This window comes from Pelodiscus sinensis, unplaced genomic scaffold (assembly GCF_049634645.1).
Source record: "Pelodiscus sinensis isolate JC-2024 unplaced genomic scaffold, ASM4963464v1 ctg190, whole genome shotgun sequence".
Classification (NCBI taxonomy): Eukaryota; Metazoa; Chordata; order Testudines; family Trionychidae; genus Pelodiscus; species Pelodiscus sinensis.
Window position 1 is genome coordinate 87351 of NW_027465820.1, and position 15529 is coordinate 102879.

The 15529-nt window shown below is 47.8% G+C and overlaps 1 protein-coding gene across 1 annotated transcript in view; it reads left to right on the forward strand.

Moving 5' to 3' along the window:
• PASK (PAS domain containing serine/threonine kinase) overlaps positions 1–15136 on the forward strand; it is a 31442-nt gene extending 16306 nt beyond the window's left edge. Inside the window, 10 exon segments of the mRNA XM_014580384.3 lie at positions 1833–3127; positions 4469–4650; positions 5509–5676; positions 6433–6558; positions 8822–8956; positions 9904–10103; positions 11140–11273; positions 12134–12280; positions 12998–13037; positions 13039–15136. Coding sequence (XP_014435870.2) covers positions 1833–3127; positions 4469–4650; positions 5509–5676; positions 6433–6558; positions 8822–8956; positions 9904–10103; positions 11140–11273; positions 12134–12280; positions 12998–13037; positions 13039–13144 — 2533 coding nt within the window. The 3' untranslated portion in view covers positions 13145–15136.
• The last annotated feature ends 393 nt before the right edge of the window (positions 15137–15529 follow it).

Sequence of the window (15529 nt, forward strand, 5' to 3'; positions counted from 1 at the left end):
TCCTATTCAACATACTCGTAGATGATCTGAAAAAAAGGGGTGAAAAGTGAGGTGGTGAAATTTGAAGATGATACAAAACTACTCAAGATAGTTAAGAACCAAGCAGACCGTGAAGAGCTTCAAAAAGATCTCACAAAACTGGGTGACTAGGCAACAAAATGGCAGATGAAATTCAATGTGTATAAATGCAAAGCATTGCAAAATATAATCTCAACTGTACGTATAAAATGATGGGGTCTAAATTAGCTGCTATCAGTCAAGAAAGAGATCTTGGCATCATTGTGGAGGGTTCTCTGAAAACATCCACGAAGTGTGCAGCAGCTGTCAAAACAAACAAAAAAAATTTGGGAATCATTAAGAAAGGGATAGAGAATAAGACCGAATATCTTATTGCCTCCATATAAATCCATGGTACACCCATGTGTTGAATACTGCATACAGATGTGGTCTCTTCATTGCAAAAAAAGATATCTTGGGATTGGAAAAGGTTAGGAAAAGGGAAACAAATGATTAGGGTTATGGAATATCTTCCATGTCACGAGAGATTACTAAAACTGGGACTTTACAGGTTGGAAAATAGACATTCGAGGGGGGATATGACAGAGGTCTATAAAATCATGACTAGTGTAGAAAAAGTGAATAAGGAAAAGTTATTTACTTATTCCCACAGTATAAGAACTAAGGGGGTCACCAAATGAAATTAAGAGGTAGCAGGTTTAAAACGAACAAAAGGAAGTTTTTCTTTACTCAGCACACAGACAACGTGTGGAACTCCTTGCCAGAGGATGTTGTGAAGGCTAGGGCTTTAAGAGTGTTCAAAGAGAGCTAGACAGCTCCATGGAAGTTAAGTCCATCAATGGCTATTAGCCAGGATGGGTAGGAATGGTGTCCCTGGCCTCTGTTTTTCTGGAGGTAGATGACAGGGGAGGGGTCATGTGAGGATTCCCTGTTGTGTTCCTTCCCTCTGGGGCATCTGCTATTGGCCACTGTCGGCAAGACAGGATACTGCGCTAGATGGACCGTTGGTCTGACCCCGTGTGGCCGGTCTTAGATATGTGTGTTCTTTGTTCGCTTAGTGCCTAGTCTTCACATAAGAAAGTCAGACCATGGGGTCTTCACATGCTGCCCTTGCCTGCAGACCCCCTGCAGCTCCTATTGGTCAATAACGGAGAACCCTGGACAATGGAAGCTGTGGGGTCAGTGCCTGTAGATGAGGGGCAGCACATGGAGCCACTGCTGTACATGCCAGATGCTTTCAGGCAGCCTAGCTATGTCTGCTGCATCTCTTTAGATCTGCCTTTTCTCTTTTCTTTTTGCTATAGGAATAATAATTCTACATAAAACAATGCATGCTAAATACAATTCTGTTTAAGTATAGACTCTAAACATTTTTATCTGCACAGTTTCTAATTTTAACTTGTTAGAATTGCTACTGCCTTTGAAAATTTACGGTAATCTAAAGAACATTTGTATTGCCATGATAAAACTGTATATAGCAATGATATCTGGGAACCCAGTGCAGATCTTTCATTAACATATGTCCTGCCAGCTGGTTGTTTTCATTTCACTGTGGCAAATTCACTCTTGCTCTAAATCTGTTTCTATTGGAACAATATTTAGCAGCCTATTCCATATGCTAACTTTAGCCACTGCTTTGCATTAAAATTTGGATTTGCCATGAGCTGGGAAGTCTGCACCAAGAGTTTCCTCCTGAATCTTAAAAAGACCAGTGCACGTTGTAAATGATCAAACAGTTCCAGGCTGCCTGTATGTCAGTGCGTTCTCTCTCCTCTTCTGACCCTGACATGCACGATACCTTTGAATCCCTACAGTGTGGACTGCATTGCTGCTGGTGGCCTGCCAGCCACTGATGAAGAGCCATTGCCTGAGAGTCAGCACGAGGAAATCTTCACTGTGACGGAAACTGCAAAACCGAATAACTCGTCCCAGAGCCTGTCTGCAGCAGATGCTCTCAAACCGTCTGATCCAGAGCAGTCCGTTTTAGGTCAGAGCACAGAAGTCCCAGTGAGAGTGTGTAACGGTCCAGTAGCATCCGAGACTCTGCAGGAGAACATTGATGTGATTGGTAGCTTATCTGACTTGCTGCAGGAGGAACAGAATGTCCTTGTGGATTTAGACAGACAGTTGGGCTCTGGATTACCACATGATGAAACCAGGAAGTGTCAATCTTCCATTGAAGCCCTGGGAAAGGCTGCTTCTGTACTGGGCTCTCAGATGCCTGTTCCCTGCAGATTAGAAGATAGTCTAGAAACAGAGACCAGTGATTTGAATAGATCTTTGTGTGATGCTACCTGTCTCTCCTTGGGGACACCAACTCTAGATGAACCACGATGTGGGGCAACATCTTACTGCAGACAAAATGTGCAAGTCCATGTGATTACAGAGCAGTTCACAAACACAAACTCAATGAGTGGGACAAGAAACGCCAGCTTTGAGCAGGTAACACTAGACAGCTCCAGACTGACCAGCTGTTCACCCTTCCTTCCTGTTGGAAGGAGTAATATCCAAGATGTTTGTTCGGGAAGTCTCCTAGCTTGTGATGCCTCTGCCCTGGGGGCCTCCAGTACTTTCAACAAATCGCAAGAACCAGGCACTGAGATGAATTGTGTTTGTGATGGCCTTAGTGAGCTGAACCTCAACATTGACACAGAGTTGACTTCAGCCAGTTGTTCAGATGCTACGTCAGGTCTTCCATGGACACCCTTGCCCAGTGTAATGAATTGTGACTTAGATGTAGGCAGCCTCCTGGCCCGGAAGACTAGCTCCTCTACAAGTGAACAGGATGAGCCCCCCTTGAATAGCCCAAAGGGTGGGCAGGGGTGGGTGAACTCCCGCAGACATTTGAAAAACGCTCAACGGGATTCCTCCAGAGCATCTCCTTCAGTGCCTAACAGTGCTGCAGAGAACACAGGGAGCCCTCTGAGCAGTGATGTGAATCCCCAAGAAGACAGTCTGCTGTCCAAGCAGCAGAACTTAGAAATGCAAGTAACATCCACCCCCGTGAAAGCAGAAGCTAAATTCTCTCCATCAGTTCCTTTGCTTACCTCTGAGATCCTGGAAGGCAGCTATGCTGGGAACTGCTATCACAGAGACGGCTCCCGGCTAAGTAAGTTTAAACCAGTGACCGGTTCTGACCCTCTGAAGCTCTTGGTTGGACACTTGTTTTTCCTTCCTGAAAGAAAGAAATGTTTTCTGGGATGGAGGGTGGGAGGAGGCTTTGGAGTTGGAGGAGGAGAGAGGTTCATCTGTGGGCCAGTCTATTTTCATTGTCCAAATGGAGTGCAATGTAAAGTAAGTAACGTACATGCTGAAGAGTAAATTTCTCTTAAAATGCATTGTCTTAATAATCTCAGTGGTGGGCAAAAGACAGTTAGTCTTGTGGGAGGTGGGTCCAGATATTTCATGGGACACTTGCCTTCAACTGGAAAGCAGCTTGCATTTAATCCAGCACCCGAGCTGTGTGCTCAGAGACCGTTCACACACTGCTGATGTGCAGAACCTGCTGCTTCTACGGGTGCACTCACTGCTCTTCTGTGGGTGGCTATTGACAGTCTCTAGAACAGTGGTGCTCAACCTTTTTTAATTCGCGACCCCCAGGGCCGGGGCAAAAAAGGACCGGGAATATTTTGTTGTGGCCCCTTTAATTTAAAGCACCAGTCCGCTCCCCTCCTCCTCCCCCTCCCCTGCTGTGTATATGTCAGGTGCCGAGCCGGGAAAAGAAAATGGCAGCTGGTCCGGATCAAAGCTCTGTGGCCCCATAGGAAGACAGCTGTGACCCCCAAGGGGGTTGCGACCCCCGGGTTGCGCACTGCTGCTCTAGAGCACTTGCACTGGTGGCCAGCTGGGCCGACAGCCACTCCGGGCCCTACAGTTGCCAGGTATCCGGTTTTGAACTGGACAGTCCAGTATTTGAGCTTTCTGTTCAGGAACCAAATTGAGAAACTAGAACTGTCCGGTATTTTCTAACTAAGATGTAATATAGATTGTCATGTCATGTCAAGTGTCTCCGGTATTTTTGTTGAAACCATCTGGCAACCTTACTGGGCCCTGGGGCAAAGTTTTGAGGGAGAGGGGGGCTGGCTCTGTGTCCCTGGAAGAGGCGAGGCCTCAGGTGGAAGGGGCAGGGCCTGGGCAGCCCAACTCCCAGCCTTCAGAGCCATACGGAGCGGCACTCCAGTGGCAAGTCAAAGGGGGCAACAGCAGCAATGGCCAAAGCTCCGGGCCCTGGGGCAACTTCCCTCTTGCTCACCCATCAGCAGGCTGCTGATGGCCAAACCCGTAGTCAGATTTCACTCAGTTCGTACTGGAGTCCGTGGGGGTCTCCGCCAACAGAGCTTCCTAACTGCAAACTGGGAGTGCGAGTTAGGAAGCCGGCCTGAATGCCACTTGCTCCTTCCCCGTATTCCCTGCTGACACGGCCTGCCGGCCGGGGTTTGTGTTTCGCAAGGTGTGCTCTTCGAAGTGAAGCGTGTGGAACTGCAGGACCCCGCAGCTCTCTTCTGCGTCTGGGTGGCGAGAGACCTCCTCTGGAACCAGAACGCAGCAGCCCGCAGGACTCAGCTTCTACTCTCCAGTCTGGCCAGTTCCTCCCCGTCCGGGGGGGAGCTCTCTGCACTCAGCCTGGGAGAAGTGAGTGGCTCTGCCGTCTCCTAGTGCGGAAGCGGCCAACCTGTGACTCGAGCTGCATGGGGCTCTTCTGTGGGTAAAGTGCAGCTTGCAGGGCCCCACCCCCCATCATTTTCCCCTGCCAGATTGGGGGAGAGCTTGAGGCTTCTGCCCTATGGTGAGGCAGTGGGAGCAGGGCTTTGGGTGCCTGCTGAGTGCGAGGGGGCACAATTTACAGGTTCGCTCCCCCTCATTGCGATAGTTTGGTTCACAACCTCCTGGTGCAGCTTCTCCCTACAGCTGCCAGGCATTTGTTCCTCATGGAGAGCCAGCAGCAGGTCCCGCCCATGGGACTGGTACTCCAGGCCCTGGCAGGCAGGGCCCAGCTGTCGAGCTTCCGAAGATTGTCGGATGCAGCTCCGAGGGTCAGTAAGTTTGGCCACCCTGACTTAACGTTGGAAAATGCGTCTCCGCTCTTGTTGCGTCCTTCTCAGGGGGAGCTGAAGTGAGGTTTTTGATGTCATATGTATGCAGGAAGTATTTAACTGTCATGAAAGGAACAACACAAGGTAGTTTTAACTGGTCATCTGAAGAAGGGGGCTGTGCCCACGAAAGCTCATGATCCCATCGACATGTTTTGTTAGTCTATAAAGTGCTACCAGGCCATTGGTTGGTTTTTAAGTTTATCCTGTACAGACCAACTCGGCTACCCCCTGAAGCTAGTTCAGCATGGTGAGTCTTGTGACAATAACAGCTTTGAGTTGAAACATCACATTTTCACAACTACCTGAAAAAGCATCTTCCCCTAACTCCCTTAATTCTGTATATTCCTTGCTCATTGATTCACTTAAGTTTTTTGGTGTCTCTTTTTTCTTACTTCAGGCCATCAGGACAAGGCCATTGTTTGAGAATTCCCAAAGAGCTGAAGAGCTGGAAAGTTTGAGGGCAAATGAGGGGGAATATGCAAAGAAATACGACACCATCTGTCTCATTGGAAAAGGAGCTTTTGGCTTTGTCTGGACTGCCAGATGCAAGAAAGATAAGAAGGAGGTTAGGGAGGAACATTTCTTTATTTACTCTCATAGGTTTTTTTTAATAATATGACCATTTATTGCAAGAGCATTATTCTATGATGAAATGTCAATCTCTGGCTACCAGAACCACAACACTTAAATCTGAAGGTTTTAGCTCTTTTGTATGTTTGTTTGTTTTTTAAAAAACAAACTGAGAGGTAGTGACACTGCTGTACTAAAAAGGATAATGTATCCGTTTCAAAGAACCTATGGCCAGCCTCCTCTTGTGACTAGCAATGGTTCTGGGTCTAATTCAGCTCACAAGGTCTGAAAGAAATGGGACTGCAGCTCTTAACAGTGTTGTAGAATTAAGTAATCCGTAAGCAGAGAGGCCAAACTGCAAATGATGGCTCAGATCCTGCAGAAATGTTAGGCGTAAGCTTAAGCTTTTACATACTGTGACATAGACCCAATAAAGTCCTGCGGCCCTAGTTTTGATCTGTGGGTGAAGTTTCACAGAGTTCAGTGAACCAGGTGGAAGCAAAATGGGGAGATGTATGTTAAGAGCAACAGATGCAGTTGTGCAGCCCATCTGTTGAGTTTCGTGAGTGTTGGATAGTTCTTAAAGTCCAATTGTCGGTATATTCAAGGGACTGAAATCAGTGTAGATCTGGCTTTTATAACTGTCAGCAGCTTTCTGGGCTTGCTGGTAGTGGCCTTTTTGTAAACTTGTAGAGAAAATAATCTTCATGTTAATCATCTGGGGCCCTCTCATGTTGCATTATTTGTGTAGGTTGTAGTAAAGTTCATTTGGAAGGAGAAGGTGTTGGAAGACTGCTGGGTAGAGGATCCTGAACTTGGAAAAGTTACTCAGGAGATTGCAATCTTGCGAAAGCTGCATCATCCCAGTATTGTTAAGGTACAGTAGAATTCAAAGCACACACCTTTTAAGGAACAGTCATATTCTGAATTAGTTTTCACTTCCCCTCATCTTTCAAACTGGCCAAACCTCCCCTCTTATCACAGTAAAACCTTTGAAATCTGTTGCAGGCTTATTAGACATAGGCCATCTTAAAATCTTACGCTCTGACTATTCAGGTCAGAACAACGTGGTAAGCTGGGGAGAGAGGTAGATACGTTGGAGGGTCGGGATAGGGTCCAGAGTGTCCTAGACAAATTGGAGGGTTGGGCCAAAAGAAATCTGCTGAGGCTCAAGAAGGAGAAGTGCAGAGTCCTGCCCGTGGGACGGAAGAATCCCAAGCACTGGTACAGGCTGGGGACCAACTGGCTGGGCAGCAGTTCGGCAGAAAAGGACCTGGGGATTCCAGTGGATGAGAATCTGGATATGAGTCAACTCTGGGCATGCCCTTGTAGCCAAGAAGGCTAATGGCATATTAGGTGCATTAGGAGGAGCATTGCCAGCAGATCCAGAGAAGTGATTATTCCCCTTTATTCGGCTCTGGTGAGGCCACATCTGGAGTAGTGTGTCCAGTTCTGGGTCCCCCACTATAGAAATGATGTGGATGCATTGGAAAGGGTCCAATGGAGGGTGACACAAATTATTAGGGGCTGGAGCACATGAGCTATGAGGAGAGGCTGAGGGATTTGGGTTTGTTTAGTCTGCAGAAGAGAAGAGTGAGGGGGGATTTGAGAGCAGCCTTCAGCTGGGATTGGTCCTGCCTTGGGCAGGGGGCTGGACTTGATGACCTCCTTAGGTCTCTTCCAGCTCTGTGATTCTAACTACCTGAAGGGGGTTCCAGAGAGGCTGGAGAGAGGCTGCTCTCAGTGGGGACAGATGGCAGAACAAGGAGCAATGGGCTCAAGTTGCAGCAGGGGAGGTCTAGGTTGGATATTAGGAAAAGCTGTTTCCTTAGGAGGGTGGTGATGCACTCGGAGGGGTTCCCTAGGGAGGAGGTGGAATCTCCCTAGAGGTTTTAAAGCCTCAGCTTGACAAAGCCCTGTCTGAGATGATTGAGTTGGGGTTGGTCCTTGCTTTGGGCTGGGGCTGGACTTGATCACTCCTTAGGTCTCCTCCAGCCCTAAGATTATATGATTCTGAGATTTGGCCTGGTTTGCCTCTTTACTCAGAGGCCGTTACATGGATGTGAGCCAGGTTGTTGCAACAGTATTTAGAGAATTAGGGGCATTGTAAAATTGCCTCGCTGAATTTTGCGGTGCCTGTGTTCAGACCATTACAGGGGTTCCCCGATTCTGTCAATGTTCAGAATTCCCTCCAAGACTTCCTGGTGTGGTGACATGAAAGAGATCCTTTTCTTAATTAACCTGGGATGTCTGTCATGATTGTCAAGCCTTCAGCCAGTTGTCCTTGCAAGTTAGAGAACAGCAGCTGATACCATTAAACAGAAGGTCTTCAGTTATTGGGAACAGGACTCGTAGTGCAAGAGAAACCTCTGAAGTTTGTAGAAAGGGACGTGAGGGATTTAACTCTGACTCATCACTGGTGCTTCTAACCCCAGCAACTGAACAAACAACATGGCTACAAACAACATGGCTACCCTAATCTCTCACATTTGAAGAGAGAGAAATCTTAGTTTGCTTCCAAATATATTTCCCAAGAGCACTACTGCAAAACGCTGACAGCCAGCCCAGATGGATGCAGCTCCCAAGTTTAAATAGATGAGCTGTTGTGCTTTAGATTATCTGGACAAAAGTTCCTCCTAACATTCACCAGTTAATAAGATCTTTTTGCAATTGCCTGGGACTACCCCAGTCTCAGACTGAATTCCTGGGTCCTTTACCAGCTGTTTAGGCTTTGGGAGTATGCAGAAGGGAGCTAATTCTCCCAAAGATATGAGAAGCTTATTTTGTTGAAATGTACCCTTCTCCGGAGGTTCAAGCAGAGCATCTCAAGATTTGAGGAGGCTTCATCTGAACTTCCTGCATACTTCAGACTTCATAGGGGTCTTGATTTCTGATGACAGTGATCTGGTGACATAAAAGAGCAGTAGACCAGAAACTAATGCTCCCTTTCCAAAGGCTTGCCCTGCTTACCCTGGGCGATTTTACAAGTTGGGCAACTGATGCTGAGATTTTGTGTGGATAAAGAAATTGAATTCCCTGAAGATTCTAATATGCTTTGATCACTGCTCCTCTTTGGCGGTGAATGTCTGTAGATTGCTGTAAGGACAAAAAGCGTGATAAGACGTGCCTGTTACTTATAGGTGCAGGATGTGTTTGAAAATGGACGCTTTTTCCAGTTAGTGATGGAGAAGCATGGATCAGGCCTGGATCTTTTCACATTCATTGATAATCGGCCAGACTTGGATGAGCCCTTGGCAAGCTACATATTCAGGCAGGTGAGAGCTACTTTTGAAGCAAAGCGTGGTTCGGAGAATGTGCCTGTTTGATATTTGTTGGGGGAAGCTATTTCACTGGAAAGTTGAGACAGATTAGTCAGTGAACCTGTTTGCATTGCTGTTTCTGTGACAGCACATGGTATTTGGAGAGTGCCACCTGGACATTTTGGAAGGCTGATTTCTAGTGGTCTAAAATGTCACCTATAAAAACTGCTGTTGCAAATGGGGCAACATTTAATGAGGTTTCCCCAAGTCTCAGTGACTCGGGTATTTTGCATACTTTCCCTTTACCAAGTTTTGTGTAAACTAAAACTCCCCCTTACTTTTCTGCTCTGCCTGCTTGGCTGGACTGTGGGGTCTCAAAATTAACACTTGATCAGAATCGTTTGCATATTGTGATGCTGTGCTTAATGATGGCATTGCAGAATGAATGTGCAGAAGGAAGTAACTGAGGGGCTTGTCTACCCTTGAAGCACTGCAGAGTGGGGATGGGAGCTAGTGCACGTAAGCCGGTTCCCTGTGTGCACCAGCTCTGGCTGCCAGCCTTGCTCCTGGAGAGCCAGCTGATGCCCCGTGCTGCAGGCTCTGCAGTATAAGGGTCCGCAGCATGTAACCACTACGATTTTGAATGGTTACAGTTACACTATTAACTGGGTTTTATATCCTTTCTGCAGAGCTGCAGCCACACTGCTGTGCCTCTTGAGTATATACTCTCCCGTCAGCGTAGTGAATTCACCTCCTTGAGAGGTGATAGCTAGGAAGAATTCTTCTGTGGACCAAGCACTGTGTACACAGGGAATTAAGTTGGCATCCCTGTGGTGCTTAGGGGTATGGATTTTAGATGATGCAGTTGCACCTTTCAGACTTCTGCTGTGCTCTGGGCTATTGCAGAGAAGCATTCCTCGTGTAAATATCTCTGTTGTGATCTCATACTCTTTGTGCTTCAGCTAGTGTCGGCAGTGGGATATCTTCACTGCAGAAATATCCTCCATAGAGACATCAAGGATGAGAACATCATCATTGCTGAGGATTTCACAATCAAACTGGTAGACTTTGGCTCGGCTGCTTACATGGAATCTGGGAAGCTGTTCTACACATTCTGTGGGACAGTTGAGTACTGCTCACCAGAAGTGCTCGCAGGCAATCCGTACGTACTGGGCTGAGATGAAGGCTGCTCACGTGTTCCTTGTGAGCAGGGCGCTTGTAAGGCCGAGTGACAGAATGCCTGACGGAATGCGGTTTTAACTATTATCCTTGGCATCTGTGCTAGGCTCATTGAAGTAAATTGGGTATTTCCCACCTCAGAGCCTTTGGAGCAGCCTTTTGCAACTTGAAGGTGCACCCCCTTGAGGGGGTTTGAAAGTCTAACAGTCCGGGGCCCTCAGATCCCTCAGGTGTTCCCCAGTCTCCACTTTCCTTTGAAAGGGAGGGATGACGTCTCTGCCACAGTAGCGAAGGAAATCTTCAAAAGATGTCAGGGCAAGCGGTACAGCAATGTTTGAGTTTGCAGAGCGGGAGGTGGAGTCCTATGCTGCCGAGAGAAACTCTCCCACCAACGTAGGTGGCATCTTCACTAAGCGCTACAATGGCACCTGCAGGATTTTAAGTGTAGATGAGCCCCAATTTTAACCTCCGTTCAATAGCTGGCCTGATCTTCTGGCCCTCCGATATGTATTGGAGCTGTACTAGGCCTCGTTCAGGACGGCTCCGTTCTGATTTCACCTGGAGGCGAGGCAGAACTAAGCAGCCGTTCCTTCAGTGGCTGTTAGTTCATATTGTGTTGTCACTTTGCAGTTGGGCATAATTGATCAGTTTCTATACCGGAGCGGCCCAAGACAAAAATAACTAGAGGTGTGGTAGGTGAGGCAAAATACAGAGCTGGAGGAGGGAAACTTGTGTGGTGTCTCCTCATGCAAAGTGCTCCCATTTACACTACCACTGACTTGCAGAACTGCACAGTAAGTGTTGGAGGAGAGGGCCAGGGACTATGTGCGTGAAGCCAGGCTAGGACAACTAAGAGTGTCTGTTTATTTTTCTGCTTGAGCATTTAGATAGCTGGGTAGAACACCTACAGTATTTTCACATTCACTTTCCTACTGCGAAATAGCATGCGCAGCCGCACGATAAATGTGTGTTCCACTCTTTCGATCTCGTAGGGTTTGTGTGGGCTTGGATTTTTGTAGGTACCCGGGACCGGAGCTGGAGATGTGGTCACTTGGCATCACCCTCTATACCCTAGTATTTGGCGAGAATCCCTTCTGTGAATTAGAGGAGACCATGGAGGCTGTACTAAATCCCCCTGGTCACGTGTCAGAAGGTGAGTTTTCATGTCCTCCTGCCATTCATTGCCAATGGAACTGACCATAGTGGAAGAGATCTGTCTAGAAAGAACTGTGGTATTGCTGGAAGCACCTGGTGCATATTCATTTCTCCAGGGTTTGCTCTCCTCTTGGGAATCCATCTCTCACATCCTGTCAGTTTATTAGACATCATTTCCCATTTGGAAAATTGCTGTGGCATGCAAACTTGTATGTTCACCTGCTTTTGAGGAAAGTACTCTTGTTCTTTACACATATGGAAGTACCTGTGTGCTACCTGCACGGGCAGCATTTGAAATGCCAGACCCTCACTCGGGGGCGTTCACGCCTTCATTCATTACTCCAGACCACCAAAGAGTTAACAACTTGAATGACCTGGAACGAATAACATACAGGTATTGAGCCTAATTTATTATGCGTTGTGGCGTCTCATACCTGCAGGTCAGAGTAACTTGGGCAGTGTCTGTGCTAGGGATTTAATGGTTAACTGTTAGGCTTGAGCTTATTGGTTACTGTAACAGTTACATGCTGCCACCCACGCATTTGCAGCGGTTACACAGTTACCTAATGAACTACTTTTGACATCCCTATCTGCGCTGCACTGTTGCTGTTAGAACTTTGGTCGGCATAGGTATGAGGATAACACCCCCCCCTCCCATGACAAAAGTTTTGACGATAAAACGTGCCAATGTGGACAACACTTCATCACCAGGAGAGCTCTCTGACCAAGGCAGAGCAGCCACAGTGCATGTCCTATGGCAGGGCTTAGTGGCGCAGCTGGGCCGCAGCGCAGTGTAGAGCCAGCCTAGGCCAGAGACAGAGCTGCCCCTCCAATGGTCCCAATCTTTGTATTGCTCAGATCTGATGGTTCTGCTGTCTGGACTCCTGCACCCTGCTCCAGAGCAGCGCACAACCCTGCAAAAGCTACTAGTGGACCCTTGGGTGCTGCAGCCCGTGAACCTGGCTAATTACACTTGGGAAGAGGTGTATGTCTGGGCCAGGCCAGGTAGGACACAGCTCTGAAAATGACACCCCCCAGTAGCTTCTGAATAAGGATTGCAGGGAGAGGTGGAAATGCGACTAGGAGCTCTGCGGAGTCTGAGCATAATGAGGAAATGACTCTTGAGATTCTTTCAGAGATGGCTGCTGTGGATAGATGGGCTTCTGCTTAGCACTTGCCAGTGACACCTAAGTGGTACAGACTAGGTACAGGCATCTTGTCAATGCAGTCTGGGCTGACATGGAGGGTGTGGTGTGTGTGTGGGGGGGGGGAGCTGCTATTAGCACAGCTCCAATGGCTAGGCCATATCAGTTGACGTTGCTTTAAGCTAAACTTCAGTGCTTGCAGAGCTTTGGCACACGCCTGCTTCCTGACTGCAGACCGAGGCTTAGTGTCTGGAGTCTGCCTCTGTGCCCGCCCATAGGAGCTGACTCTGTGGAAAAACAGCGGGTGTTCAGCTGCCACTAGCCACAGCTGTAGGGTGGCTGGGAAGGGACTTGGGGGAAGGCAGCAAATGGGTGGGGGGGTTGGGGAGGGAACAGAGCGGGAGAGGGACAGGAAGAGGCAGAGCCATGGGGGAGGGGTGGAGTGGAGGTGGGCCTTGGGGCAAAGCACCCGGAGGGAGAAGAAAAACTAAGTGCCTGTGTACATTCTGGCTGATGACCAGTGTTTATAGCTTATCGCTAAGGTCCTGTTTCACCCTGTCTTGTTCTTCCTCCCCAGAAAGCAATGACTTCGGAAATCACTGTGCTGAGCAGTCACACAGCGAGCCAGGAGAGTCAGCGGAGACCAAGCCATGATGTCTATGGCCATGAGCTCCCAGATCCCCAGTTGGAGCAAGACCCGGGGTTGGCTTATTTTCAGCGCTGAGACTGACCCGTGGAGGATGCCAGGCAATCAGCATATCGCATATTTCCCCCACTGGCTGGAGAATAGCTCCTTAGTCATCATCTGGACAACCCCTGCTGCCCACCCAAGAACTAAAAGAAGCTTCCCATTAAGCACTTCTGGTTTAAGGACAGATGAACCTTCATACGAGAAGGCGGGAGCCGCTCACCATTGAGAGAAATCTCCTCACAGGTACCCCTTTGGCTTGCTGTAGCAGCAGCTGTGATATGAAGGGGCTTGAGACTGATGTGAAAGAGCCAGTCTTTGATTTCAGGCTGATCCGTTCTTGACTCTGAAATGCAGAAGCTTTTTGCTTCCTCCAGATGGACTTTTCTGGAGCTCACTTGCAGTGAGTGGCTCCAGAGGTGCCTTTCCTCCCTTATGTTCCCCTAAGCCAACAGCGCTGCCGCTGGATGGTCTTGTGTGCCCGAGAGGTCTGTTGTGTTGATGGAACAGAATCCAGCAGTACACTTACCCAGTCTCCCCAGTATAAAGCTGAGTCCTGTAAGCTCAGCCTCTCTGACACTGCAGCACGCCCCAGGAGGCTGCTGGGAAGCTGGTGCAGTGCAGGGCATGTGCTCTTCCCGGGAGCCGGTCTCGGGTTGAAAGCCTGTTTGTGTGAACTCCGCCTGGCACTGTTGTGGATGAGCCTCCCAGCGGCGGTCAGTGTGGCGTGAGAACCAGCCTGCTTTTGCTACTACGGGCTTTCCTTAGCTCATTTGCCCTGGGAATCTGGGGCCCCAATGTTTGCTGACTGAAGCTGGGGATTGAAAGAACCACCTGGTTATCATCCTCTGTCCCTTTCATGGCTGCGAGAAGCGGGATTGGATTCTGACAGAATTCACAGTGAAACATACTGTGCAAGGCCCAGTGTGGCCAGTTGTCTTTGACTGTTCTCTGTTCAATAGTGCTGTTCTGGAATAGAGGCGTGCGAGTTGTGGTCGAGGGTGCTTTTCTCTCTATACGCAAAGACGGTTGTCAAGCTTAGAAACTGGCCCCCTTGGTTTGTAGTTCTCTCATAAGCCTTGTTAGAAGAGTTTCAGAAATGCAGTTTGGTTTTTCAAGTGATCCTTGCTGCACTACAAAATCAGATCAAGCTTGACTGCTCGCTTCCCACGCTGTAATCAAGGTGGTGCAGTGCGGTGCAGAGCAGAGATTGCATGCGTGGCTTTGTCTGTGGCCAATTGCATGGGAAGTCAGAACCTCAGTAATGTAACTCCATCAGTGGAACCTTATACTGAACTAGACTTTTTCCTAATTCTCTTCTTTTTTTGGTGGTGGTTGCTGGGCTTTTAAAAGTTTATCTAGACCAGAACTTCTGCAGCGCGACCTATCAGATTTTGGCTCCGATCTCACTCATATCTCTTCTCCTGCCCCCCCCCCCCCCAAGAGCTCTCATTCTATACAGTAGATAGTTGAGAGAGTATTTCAAGGGCCTGTTTTTAGTGCAGTGTGTGTGGATGTCCAGGAGATTGGGGAATTGAACACAAAAGCCCAGGGCAGTGCTAGCGTTTATGCATCTAAATATGTACTGCAGTACAGCATCCACAAATACCTAATTCCAGTGTTATGGGATTGCCTTGCTCATTGAACTCTGTATAGCTGCCCTCACTAATGGATGCTTCATGTATGATGTGGTAGGTTTCAAGGATTCTGGACAGGTGCATCTGAGATGTGCATACAAATGAAAGGGAACCAGAGAGTCACCTCGCCGGACTTTGTTCTCCTGTAGCAAAATCTGTTTTCACTACTACAGCAGCGCCCAAAAGATTTCTTTGGGAAAATCCTGTAGCCAATGTGCGTGTCTACATTTTACAGTGTAATCTACTCAGTAGAATTAAAGTGAAAATTTAACACCTGGTTGACTCTTTGCAATGCAGAGTATATTTGTATTTGCTGTGGCTTTTAATCAAAATTGTGCTGCATCACTGTTTCCTAGAAGTGAACAGAATAAACATTTTAGTTCTTAAAGTTTCCCTTTGGCCGTGTCTTTCGCTTTTGATTTTTGCCAGATGACTCCACTGGCTTCTCACTTGGAAGCTTTCAGCCCTTCATTTGGAGGGAGCTGAGATGTTAAATTTTAAGTTTTGGGTTTTTTTCTTCCTTCTAACAGAGAAGCTGGTTTTAAGCAAAATACAAATGTTGAAACATGCAGAATAAAAGCTACTTCCCCTCTCAGTTCAGCCATAATTCCACTTCCTAGGCTTCTAGGTCTCTAGTCATCCATAGACTGTCAGAAAAAACTGAGTGCGATAGAGCTGAATTTCTAGATTTCCCATCTCCTTTGAAGACTACCTAAAAGGTTAAAGAATTAAAAGCTCAGTCTCAGCTGTTGTTCCCTTGTCATGTGGAACTTTACTCTGAGCC